Source organism: Athene noctua, chromosome 5 (genome assembly GCF_965140245.1).
Source record: "Athene noctua chromosome 5, bAthNoc1.hap1.1, whole genome shotgun sequence".
NCBI classification, from domain to species: Eukaryota; Metazoa; Chordata; class Aves; order Strigiformes; family Strigidae; genus Athene; species Athene noctua.
Window position 1 is genome coordinate 33,556,618 of NC_134041.1, and position 26,697 is coordinate 33,583,314.

Sequence of the window (26,697 nt, forward strand, 5' to 3'; positions counted from 1 at the left end):
CTGCAGGCTCTGTGCGGGATGAAATAGTCCTATAGTGTAGGTGCCTATGCCTGTTTATTGTGGGGATTGGGATTGGGAAATCCAGCACTTGTCTAATATTTAGCCAAAACTTTGAGATTACTGCAGCAACTAAGTCGTTAATTGTCAGCGCCCTTCCCGTGTCATGGAATTAAAACACACAGCAGGTCTCTAGCTGTTTTTTTCATTTCAACACACATGCACCGAGAAAAGCCCAAACCAGCAGAAAGAAAAATACAGAGCTGTGGGGTTAGAAGAGTTTTAGACTTGTCGCTTACTTTATCAGAGCTCCATCTTTGTTTATTTCTGAGATTTCTTTCAGAACTCTTAATGTGTGGTCTGGCATCAAGGCTTGCTGATAATTATTGTCCCAAAGCATTCATATTGTGCTATGAATTTACAAATTTGGGTCCTAATCCTACAGTTTGATTTGCGTAATCAGACCTCCGTTCAGTGCTGCCATCAGCCATGCCGGTAGATTAGACTGCAGTATCAGATACGTAGAAAAAAGCCATTTCTGGCCTCAATTCTTGCTGCTTGAGCAATGCAAATCAAGGTGAGTCAGAGACTGCAAATTCAAAAGGGGCACGTGGTTGCTGTCAGTGAAGTCAAGAGGGCAGCTGGGCTTTGAGGGGGACCTAAACGGATCAGCGATTTGAAGATGATGAGATACTTGAGTACGAGAGAATTCCAGCTTCTTGGACAGCAGGGAAAAGACTGGTTACACATTTATGAAGGTGAAGGAGAAAAGAGAAAAAAAAGGCATGAAAAAAGAAAAGGAAAATTCTTGCGTTGCACTCGAGGACCTGATTTTAAAGGCACTGGGAGATTTTGAGTAGGGTTGCAACTTTGCGATGAGGATTTTCACTGAATTTCAAGGCGGAAGGGAAAATGAGGAGTTACACAGCCAAAAAGAGGGAGAAGAAGGTGTAACTCTTGTAACAGTTTGGTAGAAATCCATTTAATTATGCGCAGTGTTACAAAACAGTCACGGAAAAATAATGCTGGAACAGAGGTCTCCCTTTATTGCGTTTAGCTCTGTCAATAAATTGTGCAGTTGGAATGTGCGGATGGAAGTCTGGATAGAGCCTCTAGTTAATAATTTGTTACATCAGAACTGTAGCAATTTACACTGATGATTAGGTTTTGCTAATGAACAAAGAAAGGAAAACTGAAGTATTTTGAAAAACAATGATAAAATATCGCAGTCTGCTTTTGTCGCTTTAATATCTGTTCTGCTTTAACTGGTTATGAAGTATTGCACAACACACTCTGAAATGCACTGGTTGTTTTTGTTAATGAAATCTCACTAGTAGTAAACTCAGCACTTTCAGTGTTAGTCTTCAACAAGTCCATTTTTTTTCCCTCCCTTCTCATGGAGTTACTGTCACCTTACAGTAAAAGGGATTAGGAAGAGGATTTCTTTTCAGAGATTTTCTGTTTGACTTCCTCCTCTACCATGGGAAACAAGGGCATATTTCTTTGTGTTTTAATGTGGCTTTGTTCTCAACCTGTGGGAGCCAAAAGGTGACATGGGAACATCTGTGAAATCCTTTCCCTTCTGCACTGGATCTGGTCCCTTGATGAGGACAACTCTCCTCTCTCACCTCTTCATTGCTGCCCAGGGCAGATTTAGAAGCAGCATTCAGCTGAATGCTGTAGGTGCTCACTGTTCTCCCTTTTCTGGGCAGAAATCCCAGAGAGGGAAGGTGAGGGATGCTGGAATAAACTCTCTTCAATGTAGTTTATGTAAGCACAAATGGTGCCAAGAAATCTGATCTCTCCTTTTAGTTCCCCACATGGGAGCTGAAATCTGGATATAAGAGCACTCCTAATGCAGTATTTTGGGGATATGACTGCAGTCTTGTTCCTTTTCAGTTTGGTTAATTTTTGGTTTTTCAGATTATAAGACGCATTAATACTAAAAGGTAGATTAACAAAATTCTGCAATGTTAATAAGAAATTTTTGTTGGGGCATTCTTCTTTCAGAAGAATGTTTAGTGAATGGGTTAAGTCACTTCTCTGCTAAGAGACCCTGAACAGCTCAGTTCTCTTTTCCTTCCACCTTTTCTTTGCCAATTTAATTTTCTGGTCATCATCTTTCTCACCAAAATATGCAGCACAGCGGGGCTATTAGGTCAGGCAGGACCCTTTGTGTGTTCTGCTATAATATATAGAGTGGTGGTTTAAAATAAACAAACATCTTCTTTGATTCACTGTTTGCTGTATAAATTTACCAAGTCGTGTTTTCCATCCTGGACAGATGGGTTCCGTGTTGCTTCCCTCTGTAACCTACGTGATGAAGAGGAAATGGACATCAGCAGGCCTGAAGAATTTTCTTTTTTCCAGGCAGACCTTGTGGCAGAACAGTTGACATACATGGATGCAGTATGTAGAGTATATGTACTACTTGAAATGCTGGGGTAAATAGTGTGGGGCTTCTAAAAATTTTTTGTAAAGATATGTCAATGTAAGTATAGTGTTCCAGAAAAGGTCTGTTGTTGGGACACAGAACACAGCTCTGCTTGGTTATCCAAACTGGCTTCATTCATTGGGCTTTTTTTCCTTCAGTCATTCCAAAGATTATTTTTTTTTTAAATTAAAATAAGCGTGAATGTATACTGTGTAGCCTTTTCTGCAAAGCTCAGTATTTGTACACCTGAGAAATAGCACATTTTTATGACGTATACTAAAGATGTATCGGTACTCTTAAATGCAGTGCTCTGATTTGATTTGTCTGTATCAATCTCCTTCAAAATATCATGATATAAAAGAATTTCCCCTTGGTTTTCCCAGGAGTGTTTAGCTGTCAGTTCTTTTAGGGCATCAAGCCTATAAAGTGTCTATTTCTGCCAAATATACAATAGATATATATATTAAAGTATATACACTTTATGTATAAAAAAAATAAAGTGTACATACTGCCAAAGCGTGTATTTCAAACTAACGGAAAACAAATATTTACCTTTTAATGCCATATTAGATTTAGATCCATGTAAACATGCATTTCTTCTTGTGGATAGTAGAGATTTAGGAGAACCCTGCTGACGTAGACACCTCTGCTTCACTCTAGGAACTCTTCAAGAAGGTTGTGCCCTACCAGTGTTTGGGATGCATCTGGTCTCGACGGAATAAGAAAGAATATAAGCACCTGGCGCTGACCATCAGGGCTACCATCTCACAGTTCAATGTCGTTACCAAATGTGTGGTCAGCACTATCCTGAAGGACAAGGAGCTCAAATCACAGCAAAGAGCCAAGATCATTGAGAAATGGATTCATATTGCACATGTAAGGCATTTATTCTAGACTGTTTAATGTTTCTCGTGTGGGTGCCTTGGAGTGGGGGAGTTGGAAGGGGAGGAAGGTGTTGGATGCGTTGGTCCCAGGCCATCTTAGCTCTAATGCTTTCTATTTTTGACTGCCTTTCTTTGTAACAGTAGATGAAGTGTTGCCCTTCCTCAGTTGCTTCCCCACCATGGAAGTGGGGTTGGTGCTTGTCTCTTTGGTTGGGGAGTGCTAATTAATGGGTGAGGCAGGTACTGTGTCTTGCAGATGGGGAGTGCCACATACTTGATGATGCAACGTTTATGGGAAGATGGGTATAAATTCAACCAGTTCACTTCCCTGGAACTAAATGCTGCTCGTATCAGGGAAGGAAGAGAAGTGATGGTTGATATCATCCAAAGGTTAGACTTGTTTGCAGAAGAAAGTCTAACAAGAAAGGAGTCGGACTGGCAGTGGTGCAAGCAGCAGGCACAGTCAGAATAAGCTTTGCACTTGCCTGCCTTTGGCCATTCGTGTTCAGCCAGTGAGCATCATGCTCCCTCTCCTGCGTCGATGAACGCCATGGGACTTGAAATCAGATGTGGTGGAAGGCAGCACAACTGTTTGTGTTTTATACATTTACATATGTGTGTGTACATGTGAAAGGAAAGCAAATACAGGGTTTGAAGTAAGTGCAGAGAAAGCTAACACTTCTAGGAAGCAGTAGCCTCTTCAACATGGAAAAAATGAAATTATTGTTTGTACTCTTTTGTTTTGAAAAGTCCTTGAGGCTGGAAGGTCATTTGCCTACTGAGTTATTCATGGTTCCCATCATGTATGCAAACCAGCTGAGTTTGGAGGGGGTGAGGGGTGCAAGCAGTGACCAGAAAAAATAAGTAGAGTTACAATATGGTACCAGACTCCTCCTCATCTTACCTTTCTGGTTTATCATTGTCTCACGCGTTTCTCTAACCCGTTTATACTCTTGGCTTCGATTCCTTTGTCTTGTAGCAGATTGTGTGTTTCTTAATCTTTGTGCGAAAGGGTTTTTCATGACTTCTTTACATAACTCCAGTTTGCTAATTTCTTAGATCTTATCTTTAACATTTTACTGTAAGCTTTTTAACTCCCCTCAGAGCACTGGGCAGCTGGCAGCAAACGGGATCTCTCTTGAAGAGAACATTTAAAGCACTTTCATATGGATGTGCGTTGACTTGTGTTTTAAGAATCACGTGGATTCTTTCTGAGCTATACAAAATAAGCAGTCATAAAAAGCTCAAGCCAAGCAGAGGCTTTCCAACCTTGACCCTGCACTTGTATGCTCCCAGCGGCAGCGTTGTTAGTCCTGGCACCTGAGCTTTGGCAGCTGCTGGTTCAGGAGGCTGGTGTGGGGAAGAAGTCTTTCACCTCTTTTGGCACTTCCATTGACTCATTGTTCTCGTCTGATGGCTGCTTTGTAGCCCCTGTGAATGGATTAGGAAGTTTGATTCCTATTGTCTGTGGGCAGATCTTTAAGTTGCAGAGGGTACCAGCTGAAGGGGCCTTCGTGGGGCAGCCTGGGCTGCAGCCTGGGCGAGCAAGTACGAAGCAGCTTCCTGCTGGTCCCAGGGAGCAGGGAGGCCCGGGAAGCCAGGACAGGGACCGCTCTCGGCATACTTGTTCTGTGGATGGAGAACTTTGATCTCCACCTCTGTTGATTCAGTGCTTCTCCCTGTACTTAGTTCATACACATAATTCAATGCTCCAGTCTTAGCTAAGCACGTGAAAAATGCATGAGCACGCTCTACAAAATAATTGCACATGTCGAACAGCTAGTTGCATATCTGCTTAGCTGCCCACTTCTGAAGAAAGCTGCTTGCTTTTTGCGTGCAAATGAATGTTTTGAATAGTTAGATGTCTGAATTAGAAAATAATCCCCTCATTAAAGTGCAGTTATTCCCAGACTGCTGACTCTGTAACTAAGCAGCGTGGAGTTCCACGTTTGTTATTTGTTCGTGACTTTTGGATCCAGTTTCTTGGTTTACAGGATAAACCGAATACTTTTCCGAACTGCCAGCCCTCTCTGCTCCACCTAGATCTGGGGTTCCTGAGCAGGAGCAGCCAATTTTACTCACACAATTTTTTCTTTAAAACTGAAAAGGAACGTTGAAATCGTTACTACCCTGTTATGCTTAATCTTTTAAACTCAAAGTTGCTTCTGCACAGTATTCTTTCTGGTTTCCCCCCTGTGAAGGGCACAGCATGAAACAATGTTATTCAGAGCAGTCTTAAAAATTCTTCCTATATGTAAATGAAAGCTTGCTAAAGTTTAGTCTGCAATCAGTTAAATCATTGAGAACACCAAATCCAGGATTGAATTCCTAATGTGCTGTGGGTGCGTATGCCTGGTCGTGAACCTTCTGCGTCACTGACAATGTAGATGTATCATCAGTATTTGGGTTAGGAGATTAACGACGTCTGAATTAATGATGCACTTGTGTTGGAAGACTAATGGCGTCTAGACTGATGATGGCTAAAAGCAAAAGAATTTGTGCTTGTTATGGAAGAAACAGATAAGAAGGGATTCCTTTAAAATAGCAAAGCAGAAACTTATCTACCGGCTGCCCGCGGTTAGTAGTCCTTATTGAAAGTGCTGACAGGAACTAGTTTTTGAAATGGGCATGCGCTAGAGCAGCACACGGGTTTACCGTTATTTTTAGAATGTACAAGAATATATAAGGACTTGTTTTTCTCATAAACTTTGGAGCTTGACTGTTAACCATATTGGTGTGTGTCTTGTCCCGCAACCTCGTCCTGCAACAATATGCTTTAGATTATGCAACGTGCAGTTAAGTCAAGATGGTTCCAAATTGGATCTTCCAGTGCAAACTCCTGTGTTTGAGAAATCTCAGTGCTGAGAATTTGTGCCTCTCAATCCCTGTTCTCCCCGGTCTGAATTTCAAGTTGAAGTTAAAGAAAGCAGGGTCTTGTTCTTAAATGTGTCGGTCTCAGAAGAAGAGCCGTTACGTGGTTCCTTTGGCTGCAAAGTTTGCAAGAAGAGCTTTCAGGTCTTGCATGTCCTACCACGTGATTGTGAACTTGGTCTTCATCTAGCCTAACTGCTAACCTGCTTCAAGTGCTGCGGTGTGCCTAGTCAGTCTTCTTAAACCACACTTTGTTAAATGTAGCCTCCTAAGTTGCCCAAAGATTTTTTTTTTTTTTTTTTTTTTTAGGTAAATAAAAGGGAGTAAATGTACTTGCCTTAGTTGTTCAGTCAATTTTAATGCAACTTGTGAACAGAGTTGCTGATATACCAAGGTCTGACTTTTGTTTATGTTAAGGTTGCTTTACATTGATTCAGTCCTACAAAGGAAATAAAGTATGTCTATTTTCACTGTAAGGATCCTTTACATATTCAGCATTATTAGTGTAATAATGAGTCCCATCAAAATTTGCAAAGTGGAATTGTAGTTTGGATTTGGATATATTCTCATCTACATGCAACAGTCAAATGGGCACGTGTTTTGTCTGTTAATTTGCATGTACGGACACCTGTTAGTGAGAGCTTGTATTTGCAAGAGTTTAAGTCTGTGGTGCCCGGGCGTTCTAGTTCATGAGCCGCCAACAGATTTACAGGAGTTCCTTGAAGAGTCTCAGGCCAGACTTTCCCTCTCCTCCTTGCTTGCATCTGCTTTACCAGGAATCTGTGCTGTCTTTTTGAGAACTAGGTTTTTCAGTATCCTTTTCCATCCAACCTTTTCCCCCAGAGAAACTGTAAGAAATGCCTATGAACCAGTCCCTCTGTTAGGATTTGGTACTGACTCTGGAAAAGCTGGGAAGTTTTTTTCTCTTGAACAGTGTGCACGTACTTGAATAACAGGTTATTCCTTTGCATGTCTTTATTTTTAATTGACGCTTAGATGATTGAGGGTTTACATTTTTAATACCACATATAAAGAGGCAAAGCCTGTTTTTTCCTCTAAAGGGTAAAAGGGATTGGTAACTGTAAAGAGTTTTTTAAGAAGTGTAATATTTGTGCTTTCTAGCCTGGCTTCATGGACTCAGTTCCACTTTTATTTTTACTGGGACAACTGGAAGCTGTACCACTGCAACATCACCACAAATACATGAAAGTGAGGAAAACAAGATATAAATGCCAAAGCCCATAAAGTGTTTGTTGGCTGGGGGGGGTGGCGGGGGGGAGTGATATTTTTGATGCTCCATATTTGTACAGCTGCCTGCTTAGCAGTGAGAATGTGTAGCGAGCATGACACCAGTCAAACAGAAGAGCACTAACATATTCGTAATGCTGACATTACATGCTCCTGTATCTCTAACCACTCCTTTCACAGGAATGTAGGATCCTGAAGAATTTTTCCTCCTTGAGGGCCATCATTTCAGCACTGCAATCCAACTCCATCTATCGGCTGAAGAAGACCTGGGTGTGTGTTTCAAAGTAAGCATCCCCCTCTGCCCCTGTGGCTAGCCCCAAACAAAGACAAAAAGCTCCGTGCTCTTTCTTTCCATCTTGTTCTTCTCGGTCTTCCTATTCTGCTCCTTCATGGACAAGTGTCCTCTTAGAAGATACTCTCATTCCTGTGAGGCTCAGACCCCTTTTTTTGGGTCTGTCTGCTGTGAGCTCTTCTTTCATATTGACGGGACCACCTGCCCTCAGGGGTACTGGGTCTCTTCTGTCCTTTATAGCGTATTGGATCTTCCACAACCTATTTTGAAGAACTATGGGACTACCTACTGACTCAGCACAAGCACACGGTTCTTGGAAGGTCAGCAAAAGGCCACCATGATGCTTGCCAGTTGTCTCCTCTACTGTGAAGTTGGAGGAGGTCAACGTTGCCACAAACCTTCACTAATCCTCTCTTGGTCCTGACATTTCCTTAAAACATATCCCCAAACTACAAAATCCAAGCCTGTATTGAAGATGGTATTTCTTACAGGGGAATACCTTTTTGTGCAACTGGCATATTTACTGCATGCCAGACAGACACCAGAAAGCTGTGTAGGAAAGATGGTGTTCTGCTCATTCAGTTGGTGACAAACAGATTTATGTTTTTTTCCTTTGTCTTTGATAAACAAAGAGAAACGTTGCTCTGCCACACAGCATACTTCTGCATTTCCACTAGGAGAGGTGGATCTTTCCTTCTGCCGCCCTGTGTTCCTGTTGCTGATCAGGATGTTGCCATCTTGTGTTTATAGTGTGGGGTAATAGAAAGGGGCTCACACAGTTACAAGCTTCTGGCTTTCCTGAGTGCGTGGCACAGGGCAAAAACGTAGGATACCTCTCACAGCTATTTTTCTGTTGCTTTGTATCCATTTACCCGCTTCCTTACAACAATCTGATACCCCTCAGTGTGACTGAAAGCCCTGCCCAGGATCGGCGTACCTGTGGCATTCCTTGTGCTGCTGTCAAATAAGGCTGGCGTTACCGGGGAGCACCAGGAGATCCCAGGAAAGTTCCTAGTTGATGTGCAGCATCTCACTGGATGCGTTTTGGTGGTGGTATCTTTTACATGCCCAACTGTTAACGATTCATGAGGAAAAAACCAGTAATCTGATCTGTATTAGAGTGCTTTCTGATAACCTAAAAGATTTAATCTTTTCCTATACAGGGACATGATGCTGATGTTCGAAGAGCTCTCTGATACCTTCTCAGACCACGACAATTATTTGACAAGCAGGCAGCTGCTGCTGAAGGTGAGAATTAGCTTGAGTTGCAAGGCTTGTGATCTCAATCAAAGCTGAGGTTAGCCCTTCTTCTAAGGAGCTGTCAAAGCTCGTCTCTCCCTGAACTACGGTAGGCAGTGCTTCAGGGAAGAGAGGTCTGTAAAACCTGTGCTTTTCTGCTGGGATGAGAGGTGATTTTGTTGTTCCTGAAAGCACCTACGCTCCTGTTAGCCTGCTGAGCTTGGATACCCACACAGAGCAGGGTGCAGCAGCACAGTTTCTGTGAGGGCTTGTTCACAGGACAGCAGGTCAGGAGCCTTGGAGCCCCCACTGCTGGAGTTCGACGTCTCTTGGGCAGGGTGATTGTCTGAACTGCTAGCTGGTGCACCCTCTGAGCAGACCTGGAAAGGCTCTGGTTTGCACTGGTGAGTGCAGAGCAGCTCCAAATGAGATTCTCAACTGGGCTGCACGGCTGTAGTGCTCTTGACTTCACTGGAACAATGCCACTCGGCTTCAGCTGAGGAATTAAACCAAGATGTTTATCTGACCATCCCATACCTTTCTTGGAACTGGAAAACAGGGCTGGGAATTTCGAAGGAACAGGCTTCCTGCTCTGTGTGTGGCCAGATGGACAACAAAGCAGGCTCTGTCTGAAGCAGTTTGACTTGAGCACTCTCCTGGGCGAACGCCAACAAGCTCTGGGTCTTGAGAGGGGTGAGGAAGAATAGCAGGGAAAGGTTATATTCTGTAGAAACTATGGAATGTTTGTGGCAGTTTTTTCTGTCTGCATGAAAATGTTTCTATAGACTGCCTCCTGACCAGTTGATTTTTTGGCAGTTCTATCCAGTCAGTCTGGCATTTGTACCTTACCCCCTTGCCTTGGTATTTGACACAGTGTTTTGCTCAGGAGTGATGGGTGAACACATTCAAACCTGTCAATCTCCTTTGTTTATCATCCATTTATCAACACCTGTAGCTAAATTTTAAAGCAGGTGAGATAATAATAGGCATAGAGGGAAAATGTGTATTCACAACAGCTTATTAACCTAAGTACTAAAAAGACACAACAGCAACTCAATCTGAGCCCAGACCTTCTGGCTCCTAGCAAATCACCCTCTCCAGCTGCCGTAAGGAGATCTGCAAAACATTTTGAAAGCAGTGAGAGGAGAAAAATTCCACAGAATAGCTAGAACCTCTCTCCTACTCCTCCTTTTGGACTGTTTTGTAACGATTGGAGGATGAATGTCCACTGAATCCCTAAAGTCTTTGTTTTCTTTCACTGTAAATAGTGTCTGTAGGGAAGCTGTCTTTGCCCTTGCCTATCCATCCTACAAATGTAAGTGTAAAGCAGACAAAATGGCACATGACAACAGGTTGTTTGGCACGGAGAGGGAGCGCTGTGTTCTCTCCTCCCCAAACAATGGCTCTGCTGCAAGCTGCAGTTTCAGGTTCTGTGCCTGCCCGCCGGCTGCTGTTAGAGGATCTCCAGTTTATCTTTCAGTATCTTGAAGACACTGAGACAACACTCGTTTTTCATTTGCTCTTGTTTTCCAGCCGAGGAAGGAAATACAGTTTGAGTTTGATCTGTTCCTTCACTGTGACTGAGAGAAGTAAACGTTGTGATGAAAGGATCTTTCCAAGTGCAGGCTGTTGTTTTGTGCCTCTTAAAAAGACTGATAATCATTCGTGCCCCACCTGTCCAACCACTGGAGACAGTAACAGTAACTCCCAGCATCCCGTAGGGATCCAGGGAAATAAAGGCTACAGATCTATTGTGAAATAGCTCCTCCATTCACAGGAGAGCTTGACTTGTGGAGATGAAAACCTATTACCTTGTTTTCCTGCGTGGTTTTGGATTAGTCAATAAGCTACAGAGGGTAGTTGCTGCATCTCTGTTGCGGCATGAGAAAAACAAGCAAGCATTACATAAGATAGAGATGTTTACTTGTAGCAGTCCTGATTAGGAAATTAAACAGAAATCCTGAGGTCGAGAGTGTCAGGATAGAGTTCAGAGAAGCATCTGGCCACCTGAAGGTGCATCTAAGCTTCTCTGATTTAAACTCCCAGGAGATTTTCAACAGCTCTTAGCTTTGACCAGAGTAGAGCCACTTTGCTGAAAAACTCCCTTCTAGTAATTTTGTGGGATTTTGTCCACAATTCCCAGTCAGTGTACAAGTCCCGGAAAATTAGCACATGTATGTACACGTGCATGTACCTATACAGCAAATATTTTTGCTTGCCCCATTGAATGTATTTGCAATTATTTTACACAAACATAGTTGCCAGCTTATCGCTTAGATCCTTTGTTAATTGCCTTTAATTCTCTTGTAACTCACAGGAAGGAACATCCAAATTTGCCAACCTGGACAGCAGTGTGAAAGAAAATGCGGAAAGCACACGGAGGCGGCTGCAACTTCAAAAAGATATGGTGCGTTTGGGGTCCTTTTCCTCCCCTTTTTGACCTGATAACGTGATTAACCCTGAGTGGTGAATGATATAAGAAGCAAAAACTAGAAAGGTATTTAACAAAGAGAGCGTGCAGTAGGTAAAGACCTTGAGAGTGCCGCTGTCAAGAAAAACAATCACATCAGTGCTATAGATTAGCTGATGCAAAGCGAGGGAAGCGAAAGGTTGAGACTGAATAGGCAGTCAGAGTGTTTGTTCCTGTGCAAAGCTGTATTTCACTTATGCTGTGGGTCGCAGTAAGCAGGTAATACTCTGTGTGCGTGTATATAAAGTGCAGATATATATAGATGATATCCCCCCCCTCCCCCCGCCCCATACATCTGTATATAAAGATGGTTCCAAAGCGGGATCCGTGCTGCACCCCGCTCAAGCCGTATGGCCTACGCTGAGCTGCCACGCTGTAACCGCTGTGGTTTTTAGCGCAGCCCAGCTGTCCTCCTACTCCAGTAACACCCGCCTGTGTACTGAAAGGCCGGAGGAAACGGATGTGCAAAGCTTCAGCATAGCCAGTGTGTTCAGAGATCTGATGCTGGGAACGCTCCGAGATTTCAGGATTCGGTGGTTGTACGCGGGGGCCACGTCATGTTCCCTGGCACCAATCTTCCCCTGTCCCCTGCAAGGGGATAACTGGGTGGGCAGGTTTGCTGCTCCCGCTTGCATTTGCTTCACATCCCAACCAGCTGTTGGGGGTGGACCCTGAGACAAGGGTTTGGCCTCAGTTTCAGGTCTTCCAGAAGTTTACTAAATCTGTCACATAGAAGAGTAATAAAAGATGGGTGAATACAGACATGTGTTCTTCGTTTTCAACTGCCTTGTTTCTGTCCTACAAGAAATTAATTCTGTTAACTACTCTCGTTACCCTTTAGAGAGAAATACAGGGAAACTTTTTCATGTAGTAAGATACCTAATGTAAGTACTGGAATTCTTGTGATAAAAGAAAATTAGCTCTGGCAGAGCAGCAATTGCATTTACTTTGAAGCAAGCTCATGAAGCTTCTGACATGCCAGCTTGAAAATTGCACAGACTTTTACAGAGATTGCTTTGTAAAACGTGTCCAGTTTCCAGTCTGCTGGTGAAAATGCCTTTTGTCTCAAAGCTGGCAAAGATTTAAAAGGGCAGGCGGAGAGAAATCTGGGATAGGGAGGCAAAAGTGCTGAATGTGACTTTTTTGTCTATTTGTTTGACTGGAGAAAGTATGGATCCTTTGGATGGTAGAAACAAGCGTTTCCTTCACAAGTGTAGAAGCAGCCTGAATTCTACAACTGCTAGCAGCCTAGGAAGTTTAAAATGTGAATAATTACTCTCAAAATGAAAGGAATGGCTGAGGAAGATGGTCACTTCTTAGAGGAGGACAACTGTGACTTGATTTGACTGGACTGTCAGGTGGCATACACCATTAAGTAAAAATCCACTGGAATGAGGCAGAGAGAGAAACTGCTTCAACAGGCTAGCCGGGAGCATGCCCCGGCTCCTTCTCTTGTAGCAGGTAGCCGAGGGACCCTGTCCCTGCTGCTCGATGCTGCTTCCACAGGCGGGGTTTCCTGGTGACCCACTGTTAGAAACCAGGGTGTGGTGGCAGTGTGGTAATAGAAAACCACTTGGCAATATCTGTGAGAGCATCCCACTGTCATTCGAGTTTGATTTGAATTGTAGATTAGATACTGAGGAGGATGCCATGAAAGAAAAGATAAGACCACTGTTTGGTTAAGCAGACTGCTTTTATTTCATTCTCCTATACAGGCCTATTCTAGCATTCTGATTATTACCGTTTCTCAATCATTTAATCCAACGTTGCTCTGATCATTTGCAGGCAGTAATGCAAGGCACGGTACCTTTTCTTGGTACCTTCCTCACTGATCTCATCATGCTTGACACAGCACTTCAGGACTATATCGAGGTAAATTAAGGCAATTTCTTGAATCCTAAATATCCTCCCTGCCTTCCCAGCACTGAGCGTGTCTGTTCCTGTATCTTCTACCGGGTTCTTCTGCAGCTCTTAAAAATGGAGGAATCTGTTTTCAAAAAAAAGGAAGCCAGATGCGGTTTTATCAGCAACAAGAATCTTGTGTGAATTGGAGTGCTGTTATCTGAAGGGACAAGCTTAGCGTTGTATTTTGTCTTGTTTTCTTAGGTTAGAAAATGTGAAGAAAGTAGGCTTTCCATTATTCTGTTTCATTTTTCTGAAAACAACGTTTTAGGCATGCAGATTTATGTGAATAATTGGTAAAATGCACACAATCACAAATTCAGCACTGCAGACTGATCACTGAAGAGCTTTGGTATTGACTCGGGTGTGTCTGGGCCCTAAAGTGATTGAAGACTTGTTTTTTTTTCGTTTCTCTTTAGCTGAACAAGCAGGGGGAACCAATTTAGCACAGGAAGGGAAAAAGGACTGCAAGAGGGTCTGGTTGTTTAACAGAGACTGAGGATGGGGCCAGTTTTCAAAGGTGTTTGAAACCATAAGTAGAGACACTGCAGCCTTTGTTGTGCTGGTGTTGGTATTTATGATAAGAATGGGCAAATACAGTTCTCCCTGGGCTGGCAGTGGTTGCTGGGGTTTTTAGTGGTGGTTTGTTTGGCGGAACTGCACAGAAGCAGGCCTGCGTAAGGTTGCTGTACATCCATTTTCTTTGGGGCAGTTTCCCTCCTGTCCGTGCTTTGTGTTTACTTGGTGTTTCTGAAACTCCCTGGGAACACTGCTAGAGTCACAGCACAGGCAAGAGCCAAGTTTGTTTCTGCCGTGCAAAATCCCACTAGCATTCTTCAGAGCGGATCTCAACACAGCTTTTATGAGCATTCTTGCATTGGGCTTTTTTTCTGGGGCAGATTGCCCTATAGGCCGTGAGGACAGCTGTCCCTTGGAGACTCAGATGTATGAGTGCTGTGGTTTATACCAGATCTGGAAACAGGTATTTGGAGAAGGTCCTTGCTCGGGGCACGTCTGCGCTTTACATTAGCCTTGCTACTTCATGCTGTTTGTGATTAAGTTCAACTAAGCTTGTGTTCTTCTATTCTGATCCCTGCTCTTTCCTTCCAACAGGGCGGCCTGATCAATTTTGAGAAGAGACGAAGGGTAAGTTGAATGTTCTGTGATTTTTAGTTTACTGATACCCTCTTCTAGAGCGTTCTCTTGGCGAGGCCGTTTGTCATTGCTCGGGCATATACAACAGCTGTGAATTTTAATGCAAGTTCACAAGGAAAGAATAGACCCCTGAAATGCTGCGAGCTTCTGCCAAACTGTGAACAAACTGCAGAACGAGAACCTACTTTTTAGATGTGTGCAGTAGGGGAAGAGGAGCTGCAGGCCACTTACTTCCGTGGGAATTACATGCGGGGCATGCCCATTCCCTCCCTTTGGTGTTCATGGGAATGTGACAGATGTGTATGACCTGTGTGTTGAAACAGAGCTGGTGGCATGAGACCTTTGCTTTCCAGAAGATACAGTTTGTAAATATCTTCCTTCTGCTGCGGTAAACTATTTGTAGGTGAAAGGCTGCAGATGAGACAGAGAAATAAAAGCTGTCAGTCTTTCTGTTCAGCCTGATCCTCGTTGGTCAGAGATGAGTAATGTTATGTAGGAGTTAAAGGTTCTGTCTGAATGAAGTCATGCCAAATCTCCATTCTGGGGTCTGAAAGCAGTCTTGGGAGTTGGCTGTGATGGAGCCATTTCCTCCCCTTAACTGCTCCCAGCTCTACAAACCACTTCTTGGACTTGCCTTGCATGTACAGCTGCATGGCTCAGGGTACTAATAACGGGATACGGGAGCTTCTGGTTGGTCATCGGTCCAGCTTCATACAAACCAGTGGCAAAGCCGCCCTCTGAACCAGGCCGAGTACTCAGCTGCATTCCTGCATCCCGATTCTATAACCTCCTCTAACACGAGGGGGTATTAAGAATTATTGTGGCAAAGCGTGTGTGCAGGTGGAGTTAGAGAAGAGCTGCACGTTCTAGTCACACGTGTTACGGGTAGCATTTCATGTTCCTCTGGTGCAAGTGTGAGTGCACAACGTGAAAAGCCGGGGACAATCAGACTCTCTGCTTTCGTCGCAGGCACCCCTAATTATTTACCCTCGCTTGCTGTCTGAGAACCACCTAAGCACAGGGCATGGTTTGTCTCTCACAGCTGGTCTGGCCCGAGCAGGGGTCAGCAGGTGGGGTAATCTGAAGACTTTATGACCCTTTGCTACCCTCGTTCCTAGAGGAACAACCAGCAGTGCTGCCGTTCGGTGGGTTTGCACTGGCATTGCACTTCAGTTAGTACTTGGGAAAAGCGCTGTGGTGAAGTGCGATTCCTTGTGTTTGTCTTCTGATTTGTGCTTCTCTGAAAATGTCACAATTCAGTAAACATTTTGGATGCTGGGGGGAAAAAAAAAAGACAAGACTTCGTTGTTTGAAAAACTGGTTCTGGAAATAGTCACTCGACTGAAACTGAACTTCAGGTCAAACGAAGTTTGTCCTGGATCTGTTGTTGCCTGTGTTTAGTATATGAATGAGTGAATTTGGGTTTGTGTTGTTTTTTAATTAGAATTCCCATTTGATTCTTTATTTTTTTTTAGGAATTTGAAGTAATTGCCGAAATTATGCACTTGCAGTCTGCATGTAACAGCTACTGCTTGACACCAGACCCAAAATTCCTCCAGTGGTGGAGCAGACAGGAGCATTTAACTGAGGAGGAGAGGTAGGTTCTCAGTCCAGCCGGCGAAGCAGGCTTTTCTTAGCCCACACCCCCCTGCAGGGAGGTTGTGTCAGCCTTGAGCTGTCCTCTTACAGGGACTTACATGTACTGCTGCTCCAGGAGGGTGGAAGTACCTCTGTCTTCTGCTAACCAGCTGTAGAAACCCTGTTAAACATTTAGCAGGGGTTTTTGGAGACTGGATTTTTTTTTTTTTTTTTTTTTGAGATTGGAAATGAGGCTTCTGACTTTGAAATCTGATAGTCTGTTGTGTCTGGGCTGTCTGTATGCCCAGAGGCACGCTCAGAGGCCGATCCTAGGGGAGGTCGAGATGCAGGCACTGAGCGTTGGGCTGGTGGATGCAGGCAGCAGGTAGCCAAGGCAACGCAGAGCTGGCTGAGCGCTCATCAGATAAACGTCTCCCGGGTGTTTGGGGTGGGTTTTGCAGCCCTGCTGAGTTCTGTGCTACGGTACATGCTGCTAGACCAACGCAAGGCAATTTATTTTCTGCACTCTAATATTTCCACTAGGTATCTGAATACCACTCTGCTGCACTAAGAGTGTAAGCATAGATACATACTGCATTGTACTGAGTCATAGTGAAAAAAAGTCAGCTTATCCAAGATTCACATGTTAAGTATTTTCTTGACTATTTTTTTTAAATAAAATGATGACTGTTATCCAAAAAAGCACTAATTTTTAAAATTGTTGTAAAGAAGTGAAATATCCCCTTCATCAGGGTAAAGTGTAGAGCGCGCTGTGTTCCTCTTTGTGGGGTTGCAACCTTTGGTGAAGTGGGAATAACTGAAGGCTTCTCAAATATCTTGAGTATTACTGCTTTGAGATACCTAACTAATCGTCTTGTCTGTCAAAATTAACCGGGTGCCCTCTGTTCTGCAGTTACAACCTTGCACGTGAGATTGAAGCAGCTGCTGACACTGGCACCCCATCGCCGAAACCTCGGAAAAGCGTGGTGAAGAGGTTGAGCCTGTGAGTACGATGGGGCAAAGGGTATCTGGTGTGTTAATATGAACCTGAATAAATCAAACAAGCAGTGCTTGTTTTACCCGCTGAAAAACCTGGCTGGGGATGCAGACCACTGCAGTACATTAAGGAGACACCATCAGCTAGAAATGCAGACTTCTGTCTGAAGCTGTCCTTGCTGCTGCTGTTGTTATAAGTAGTCATGAGGATTATTAATGATGAAAGAGATTAGAGACAAAAAAGCCTTCCTAAGGTGTCAGAAAAAGGAATCATTTTAGGGCTGGATTATAAATTCAATATCTATTGTGTAATGACTTCCCTGAATGCAGAGGCAAAACAGAGTAGATGAGGATAAAGTCTGGCCTATTATTAGTCTAATTTGCTCACACTTGCAAAAATTCCTTGCAGGATTTTAATTTGAAAATTAAGGTTAGCAAAAGGGCATTTGATAATAGAAACAATCTGCCCAGCTGCCTTCAGGTTAGAGAAGGAAAATAATCATGGGGACATGGTTCAATTGAGTTTAATACTGCAAAGGTTCAAGCAGGAGGCGGTGGAGAACAGGGGCATGCAGCTAAGCAGACACAGGAAAGAACAGACTAGCAGGAATTCATGGCAAGCTGCAGGAAATGAAAGCAGAGATCAAGGGCGGAAGTAAAACTAACTTAAAGGTGAGAAATTTGAACCTGATGCGAGAGGAGATACGAAAGGACTCCCGCATACCAGTGGCATGATCAAGATGAGGTGGGGAGATGATGAATTTAAGAGCACTATCAGCTCCTAACTGTCCTTTCCTGCTCGGTTCTTGTGGCCAGTTTCCTCAGAACAGGCAGTAGCCATTTCACTTCACATCAGCACTACTGCAGGCTAGGGTCTGAAAGAAGAATGAATGGATGTTTTCAATCTAGAGTTTTGAGTTCTGATAAGCAAGAAAAAAAAGTCCAGGCAGCTGTTTGGAAGGTGTTTCAATTAGTCCGTCTGAGTTCCATTTTGCGTAGTCCATCTGGCTGTGAGAACGTGAGCTTTGAAGATGACAGTGCCTGAGCTCTCGGTGGCCTGTCATGGGTGTCTCCCTCGGCACGTGCCTAAGCTGCGCGTAAGAACTGTCGCTGCGGAGCACAGGCTTTATTCTCTTGTTTCTGACGGCGTTTCAGTGCTGCAGTATTGTCATTTACTGCATGGAGTTTGTTTGCACTGTGCAGCCTTTGTCTAAAGAATTGTTTCATCTGCACTCTGAATGTATTTTGCAAATTAATACTGTAGAAAAGACTGGCATAATTCACCCCGGCAACAGGGGGTGACACCTCTTTAAATTGTTTTAAATCGTTAACTGCATGCCGACAGAGCATCTAATTCACCTGGCTTCTTTACTTTATGTCTTGTACAAGTTTGTTTCCTTTGACACTCCTTTAAATTTACTTGACCTGCATTTAGAAATGAGTCTTGGAGAGGGAGAGCCTATAATTTACACTTTCTCCTGATCTTCTCGTTGTGTACATCTCCATTCAGACTCTTAGAGAGAAACTGGTATCCGTGGCACCTTTACTGAGGGAAAGAATTTGCAGCGGGGAGGAATTGGCCTTTGGCAGACCTTTGCCTGGTGTTTGGCCACGTGTTACCTTTCTTGCACTCATGGCGACTGAGCAGGTCTTGTGTCAGTGGGACCCGGGTGTGACAGCAGTGTGCAGGACCGCGTAAGGTGCAGCCAGCTGCCATGCCTCTAACTCGCCCCTCCTCATCCCTTGGGTTGTAAACACATCAGGTTTACAAGCTGTCATTTCCTAGCAAGTGAGGCTGAAAATTCAGCAGACCGAAGAGTCTTGTTTGTGGTACTTGGGCATTAGCTCAGCTTTTGGCCTTGCAGCTGGTGGGTATGCCAGGTCAAGAAGGTATTGTGTTAGGGTGTAACAGACTCTCTTGACAAACCGTATGAACAGCATAGAGGAAATGGAAACAACAGGCCACTCAAGACAGGAAAGCAAAACAATGAAACAGTGCATAAGAACTTTGAGCCAAGTGACCGCCTTGCTCAGGCCAGCTCTGTTCTGCTTTCACTTACTGGCTTTTATGCTTTCTTTTCTATACTAGACTGTTTTAGGCAACTCGACATCAAAGGCCTGCTGCTGGAGCTGATCTATTAAGTTCAAACGAGCTGTGGCTAGCCTTTCCACTCTATTTTTTGGCAATTCCTCCTAAAGTGTCCACTCTCTCCACAATGATAACATGGTCTCATGTTCTGAATGAATTTTTTCTTTTCTGGCATTTTGTTACTTATCTTAGTGACAGCAGCAACTACTGGTTTTTCTTTTTCTGCTAGTAAAACACCTTTTACAGCAGAGGCAATCATAGCTGCTTGGGCATTCTGTTCTGCCCTGGAAGCACGTAGTAGCATTTCATCAACAGGAGCTCCATTTAGTAAACCTGCTAGTATAGTCCTTGTTCTGGTATTGGCATTTTCAAAAGCTAACAACCGAAACATAGTCTTTCATTTCATCAGGTAAGTCCGCTTGATCTTTCATAGCTTGAGATAGTCGATCAATACAGGCACTGTATATGGTTCTGTAAGTCCTTGTCGAACAGCCGCAAATGGAGCTGTTTTTTTTCCCTTCAGGTATCTGCAGAAGAACCCGGTGGGCTAGCTGTTGTGACATTTGGTGAAAAATTGGAGGGAAAGTCACCTGTACGGCCGTGCTGGCATATGCGCCCTGACTCTACAGATACAGTACAGATACCTACAGTCCCAGCATAAAATGGATCGTTCTGATCACGTTGATGCTTATTTAGTTCAGTAATTACAAGTTGATTCCATGTTCTTTCCCAAATTAAATGTTGAGAAGGAGTCAATAAAAGTGAAGCAATGTTCTGAGAATCAGCAGGTACCATCAAATCCGCTGTAATTATATATTTTATAATGTTCTTTGCTGCTCCTGATTTTAATCCATAAGTGGTTACTGTTTGTTTTGCTTGCTGTAAAATTTTCCAATCACGTGGTTCCCACTTCCCGACTCCCCCTTCAGTGACCACGGGGCAGGCTAAAGATCCAACTGTCTGCCAGTCTCCTTCTAAAATAGCATCTCGGACTACTCCAGTCCATCGTCGCTGCACAGGATCAGTGTCGGAGGTTGGATAGGATGGAGGTCGTTGTATAGTCGGAGCTGTATTTGTTGTGGTTGGTGGTGGTGGCAGTGGTGGTGGTGGTGCAGAAGGAAGTGCAGGGCCTGAGTTGGAGTGCCACCAAGTGGTAGATTTTAGAGTCCTTTTTTGTGTCAATACAGGGATGTAGCTCCTCCAGCTTTTTCATTAGTTGATGTAACAGTTGGTCATTTTCTAAATCGCCTGCAGCAGGAACTGTTGGAGGCGTGTTACTGCCAGAGTTGTTGGATGATGACCAAGAAGAGGAGGAGGAGTGTGAAACTGGAAGGGACGAATATAATCGTGGGCGGCAACTAGATCCGCTTTGCTCCGCCTCTTCTTTTGTAATTTCCCTCATCTGAGGGGCAATCTCTTTCACTTCCGCTTTACTCTCAGTTGAAACTGAAACTTTGCTGCTTGTACCACCCCCTCCTGCACGAGCCGCAACTTCTGCTGCGGATGCAGCGACGGAACCCGACGTACCACGAACAGGCAGCTTAGTGACATCGAGACCAAAAAATTTCGCTACCGGACGACGTGGGGTGGTTGCTTTATTTACTTCTGCTTTATCTGGTTGTACCGCCTCTATTGCTGCAGCGGCCACCTTCCGCTCAGCTTCCATCTCTTGTAAAGCATTAATCACTTCCCGCCACACCGATCCAAGTTCCTTTGCTTTTTTTCCTGCTTTTCCACCCTCTATAGTAAAATTCCACAGTAAATCTCCTACAGCCCTCCATTGAGAGGGATTAAATAACATAGAGGCGCTGAGGCAAAGCTGTGGCTCCTGCGCCCATTGCACCAAGTCTTTTAGCTTGGACTGGCTCACATCACTACCTCTCTTAGAGAGTATACTTGTGAGGAGCCATATCGCTGCTTCCACTTCTTGTGCCATAGCAGCTTACCTTCGCAGAGGACAGCCTGCAGAACCGTCTCCTAACTCCAGAAGTGCGTCTATGTGCCGGCTTCTGTGTTTCTCTGCGCCGTTTCTATCCGAAGTTCTCCGTTCATCGCCACGTCTCGGTCGATGTGTTAAGAATAACGAGGTCCCTGTTCGGGCGCCATCTGCCGATGGATAGAGCCCGGATATCAAGAATAATACCAACGTGGTTTGCAAGCTCGATCCAATTTTATTAAGTACAGAGCATCTTACATACTGTTAGAGAGTGACTATGCGAAGGCAAACAAACTGTGATTGGTTCTGTGCTACTGTCCACACGATATTATTCATATTTCATTGGTACAACGTAAGAAGCACACGCGAGAGGCGTGAGCCGTGGACCTACTACTTGAGGTTTCAACGTCACGCCTTATCTCTAGTTAAAAGAATTTGCTGAACAATAGCTCTCTATGCAGTGGCAAGTCAGAGAGGAATGCTGAACAGCAGTTCTTTCTACAGAGGCAAACAGCAGAGAATTGTTCATTTCAGTATCAAGGACCATGTGACTGTTATCTTCCAACAACTTCTCCACAACAGTACAGACTGGAATTTTTGGGGGGGTTGTTTTGCACGTGAGCCGAGGAAGGTGACAGCCTCACCTAGAGGGGAAAACAGGACTGCAACGTTTGTCTTAAGAACACCGCACAAGCCAACTCTCTTTGCGAGAAAACATTTTCCTTTGTGCCAGTATTACACAGAAGAAGGTCTGAATTTATTTTTATAAAACGGGAGAAGAAAAGTTTCAATGCAGTTCTGCCTGAACCGAGGAGGAGGTCCCAGCCGCCTCCAGCTGACTGACGGGAACACTGGTTTGCGGGAGGTGTGGGTGAGCCAAGTGCCACAAGCAGTTGCTGCCTTCAGGAGGGATTTACATTCATGAAAAAGCAGGGCGGGTGCATCCCCAAAACACTCATCCCTGGAGACAGTAGAAACTGCAAGTGGGTCTGTTGCTTTCACACAGCTGGCAAACTTCTTTTTGCGCTTGTTCCATGCCAGAAAATTACCTATTTGGGGTTTTTTTTCCAAAGACCTTTGAAAGAATGGACTGCACTTGCTTTGGGATGAATGTCATGGTTTGTCCATGAACAAGGCAAAGAACCACTCCTTGTCTGGATTTAGGTCTGGTCTTAATGCCGCTACAGGGCGTTTTTTCTTTCACTTTGCTAACCCGTTGTACAGAAATCGATGCCTTTTGCCTGTACTCTGGAAGGACCGATGTACCTCTTTGTAACGTGCAATCACTCTTCAAGAGCAAAACTTTTAACTCACGTTTTCCTTCATGAGGGGCAACTACATGACCTTTTATTTTAAAAGTGGGTATTGAGAGGAGATAACCGGGCCTTAAACATTACCCCAACCACCCAGAGATTTTGATACACTCGTAGCATTATTATGGGTCATCTACAGGCAGCTCCCTTGCTCTTGATGTATGTCTGTTAAATGAGTTTCCTGAATGGTACATCCTTTCAGCTGCAATAAAGAATTCAGCTGGAATGTTATCATCTGTTCTCTGTGAAACTTTAAAGAACATATTTCTTGAGTCTCTTACCAGAATACAGCCTTCCTTGAAAGGATAGTTAGGAGTTTTATTTTTAAAAGCCATAAATGAGACATTGGATTGTAAGCAGCTCTTACTGAATAGGCTGTCTTTGAGATACATTAGTCTGAGTTAAAACAAACTCAAATACTTAATGATACACATGCCTGGGTCTTTTTTTTCCCCACCGGTTCTGTAGCAGAGATTTTCAAAACTGTGCGCAATTAGCGATAAACTCATGACGCAGTGTTTGCTTTACTATGTTCTGTGTGAAGTTTTATCACCTCTGTTGACAAGTAGCACCATGTAGGTCCTAGTCTGAATAGTTTAAGGACTCCCACTGTTTCCCTGTTAGGAGGGTGAAGGAAGCGAGTTTGTAACTGAGCCTTAAACTTTGCCCAGAGTTAGGATAAGATTACCACAGAAGAAGTTCAGTTTTCTTTGCGTTTCAGTGTAAGCGTGCACTGATGTCTGTGCAGTACCATTTGCAAAGCACAGCACTGCTCACTCAGAGGGGGTATGTCTGTACTAAGCTGAAAGGTGAATGTTCTTGATTTTAAAATTACAAAAATGTTGTATATGAAAAAGATTTTTTTAATTGCTTACCTGTAATCTTTATACAATAAGTATATAAACTTTTTTTCCACTAATATTTGCCTGGAGTGAATCTGTTTTCTTAAGACTTTATTACTGCATGTCAGTTGTGGGGTTTTTTCCTACCTCACACCACTTCCCTCACTGTCACTCTTTCCAACTTCATCACTTTTACTGTTTTAACTGTTCTCAACTTCTTCCAGCTCCCACAACCCATCTCCCCTGCCACCCAGAGAACTTGAAATGCCATATTTTAGCCGTAACCCTTCAGCTACAACCTTCCTATACCTTTTTTTACTCTGCAATCGTGCATTTTCTTTTGAATTCCTAAAAGTTTCTATGAGGACGGCTTCTGTGTTTCTTCCGCACAGTGGCTGGAAGGGCTGTCCAAGTAAAGCAGTCTCTCACCCACGTTACCCACGGAGGGGCAGCAGCTCACCACGAGCCATACGTAGTCCAGTCACACATTGCAGGAGTGCAGCGAGCTTGCCGAGAGCTCCAGGGCAAAGCAAAAGCCATCCCGGTGCATCAGTCACGCACGCCAACCCGAGCCTGGCGCCTCAGTTTGCGCAGGCAGGGCCAGCGGACAGGGCGCAGTCCATCTCCTGGGTCTGGAACTTATCCGAGCCAGTTTCATCTTATCGTCCTCCCCGAGTAGACTGAACCATGGCCTCCACTCGCGTCAAAACCACCACCAGAAAGAACGTGGCGACCCAGACGGAGCTGCCACGCAAACACGCAGCGGTGCAGGTCCCGGGCTGCAGGGAGTGCCTGAGCCTGTCAGTCCTGCCGGAGGGCTTCATACAAACCAGTGGCAAAGCTGCCCTCTGAACCCGGCCGAGTACGCAGCTCCATTCCTGCATCCTGATTCTATAACCTCCTCTAACACGAGGGGGTATTAAGAATTATTGTGGCAAAGCGTGTGTGCAGGTGGAGTTCTATCCCAGAGTCAAAGAAAGGTAAACGACCAACAACACTGCAAATAACAAATAAAGCACAGTCCTAACCAAGCACATGATAAAGGCAACAGTAATAACAACACTATCAATTAACAGTTTTTAAGCAGACATATTCAAACAAAATGTGTCCCGGGCCGGGCCGAGGGATGTGCTTCCAGCCTTTGGGAACTGGGGGGAGAAGGTGGTTGTTCACACGAACAGGTACAACTGCAAGACGGTTTACACGGACGCTTACAGGATGACCACATACATACCACACGGGAAAAATACAGCAAGAGCTAACAGAGCACCTGCCACACAATTAAGTGTCAACAGGGTATATATTCCGGTGGCTGTTGTGGCTGAAGATGGCACTCTGACTCGCCGGGGCGGGGGGGGCGCGGGTTGTCTGCCTACGCAGCAGGAAAATGAAATTCCACACCCCCAGCCTAGCGTGCAGGCGTGGTTTAGGCCTTGGTACTTCCACCTCGCCTTCATGGGTCCAGTAATGACCTTTTAAAGTGCAGGCCCCATTAGCAAAGGGACCTTCCCTCGGAACCAAGGGAGAGGAGAATGGTCACCCAAAGCAATTTTTGCAATGATAGACAACGCATCCTAAAAACGTTAGTAAGGCAACGAACATCGGCACTGCACAAAAATTTAGATTTACATAAGGATCCCTCCTCATGACTCAGGGCATCTGTCTCCAGGAGCGCTGACCTGCAGGAAAAAGGAAGGAAAAGCTTCTTGGTTCGTTTTGTGAACCGGGAGTGGGTTATAATTAGAAAGATGGGGCAATCCACCTTGTATTAATTTTGTGCTCCTTTCCATGAGCATCTTTGGCTTTCCAGGTATACTTGTTTATTGGTGTATCCAATACCAACGATACCGCTCCCACTGTTGGCAGTTCAACTAAGACAGGTTGTCTGGGAGAAATGAGATGGATTTCTGGGGTGCTTGGCTTTCAACTCCTACACCTAAATCTCTTAATTGTTGCAACTAACTTAGTTGCAGCTGGAATCTGCATGGGAGGTATTTTTACTTTGCCGCCCGTAACAGGTCCAGCACTAATAGAGTTTAACTCCGAATTGATACTGACTATCAGAAAGATTTAACGTCAGTCTTTCTGCACAGGTTGCCCTAGAGTTTGGCCATTAATTCATTTGTACTGCTCATGTACAAGTCACGTACATGTACTGATTCACTTCCCTTGCCTCGTGCAAAGGGCACAAGTCGGAAAGCAGTGCTCAATCCTCTTTCACCCCCCAGGAACCAGTGATCCACTGGCCCATAACACACCCCTCAGAGAGCAACCCAAATCTGCTCCGAGTGGGGGCTCGGGTGACAGCACAGACTCGGCCAGTGTTCCATCATGCGAGTTTAATCACCCTGAGCCTGAAGACGCCTGCATCGCTCCCGTAGGAACCGCTGATGCGTCTCAGAAAAAGGTGCAGTCTGTGCCTTGTTGCCAGAAGAAGTAGCCTGAGAGAGACTGTCGACACTGCCAGCAGGGCCCAAGCCTGCTTGTCGTGTCGAGAGCATTGCTTTTAGAGGAATGGAGAGACTCTAGATATAAATGTGTAAAAATGAAAGCAACCCAGTCAGGATTTTTGCACAGTTCCCTCTGTGTTGCTGAGATACAAGGCAGACTGAAGCTCTCCTTCCCTGAAACCAGATTTTCTTGTGGTGCCTGTTAGTGGAATTGCACGAGGTTAATTTTTCTTTCAGTCCCTCGTTGTGCTTTTTGAGAGGGATGGGGCAGGCTAGCGGGCAGCATTTCTACCTGTGGGAAGTGGGGTGAGGAGCACGTGGCAGCATGACGTTAGCAGTGACACGGACAAGAGGATTTGTGAGCGCCCCCCAACCAAAACCCACTGAAATGGGAGATGGGATCAGCTGAAGAGGAGTAAGCTCAACAGCTAGACATTTCCTCCTCCAATACCTCAGGTCTGATGAATTATTCTGCTGTTAGCAGCCTGCTGTTGTGTCCATCATTCTCAGTCAGCTGCGGCTGTTAAAGGGAGTTTGACTTCTGCGGCGGGCGGAGGAAGCAAGCAGCCGATTCAACGTGAATGATAGAGCAAGCTTCAACTTTATTGAAAGAAATCACACCTTATATAAGCACTCTACAATAATCACGCATACTACTCACAAATCTATTGGAGACATGTAAAACATTATCATATCCCAGCCCCCTGCAGCACTTCAGGCATGTCACAACACCTTCCTTCTTCTGGCCTGCCCTCTTTCCCATCACACTCAAGGCCATTGTGTACCTCAGTTTCTCTCTTGGTTAACATAACAGTCCTTTGTAAGCATAACTGTACCCTGGGTTTTTTCCTTTGTTTACCTCAGATGGCTGCAATCAGCTCCTGCAGAGACCCGTGGCCTTGCTCTCTGCAAGCCGTTCTCCAACAATTCCCCCTTTTTCTTTTTGTGCAGGCTGCACAAGCATAAATTTACTAATATTTCTCATTATACAACTATATGCT

At 44.5% G+C, this 26,697-nt stretch overlaps 1 protein-coding gene across 1 annotated transcript in view; it reads left to right on the plus strand.

Annotated features, from left to right (window-relative positions):
• The window catches only part of LOC141961071 (ral guanine nucleotide dissociation stimulator-like 1), a 48,088-nt gene extending 22,402 nt beyond the window's left edge, over positions 1 to 25,686 (plus strand). Inside the window, exons 6-16 of the mRNA XM_074907612.1 lie at positions 2,282 to 2,406; positions 3,092 to 3,307; positions 7,615 to 7,718; positions 8,890 to 8,974; positions 11,283 to 11,372; positions 13,221 to 13,307; positions 14,451 to 14,483; positions 15,968 to 16,089; positions 16,984 to 17,073; positions 17,590 to 17,604; positions 25,482 to 25,686. Coding sequence (XP_074763713.1) covers positions 2,282 to 2,406; positions 3,092 to 3,307; positions 7,615 to 7,718; positions 8,890 to 8,974; positions 11,283 to 11,372; positions 13,221 to 13,307; positions 14,451 to 14,483; positions 15,968 to 16,089; positions 16,984 to 17,073; positions 17,590 to 17,604; positions 25,482 to 25,686 — 1,172 coding nt within the window. The remainder of the gene's footprint in view (positions 1 to 2,281; positions 2,407 to 3,091; positions 3,308 to 7,614; positions 7,719 to 8,889; positions 8,975 to 11,282; positions 11,373 to 13,220; positions 13,308 to 14,450; positions 14,484 to 15,967; positions 16,090 to 16,983; positions 17,074 to 17,589; positions 17,605 to 25,481) is intronic.
• Positions 25,687 to 26,697: the final 1,011 nt, after the last annotated feature.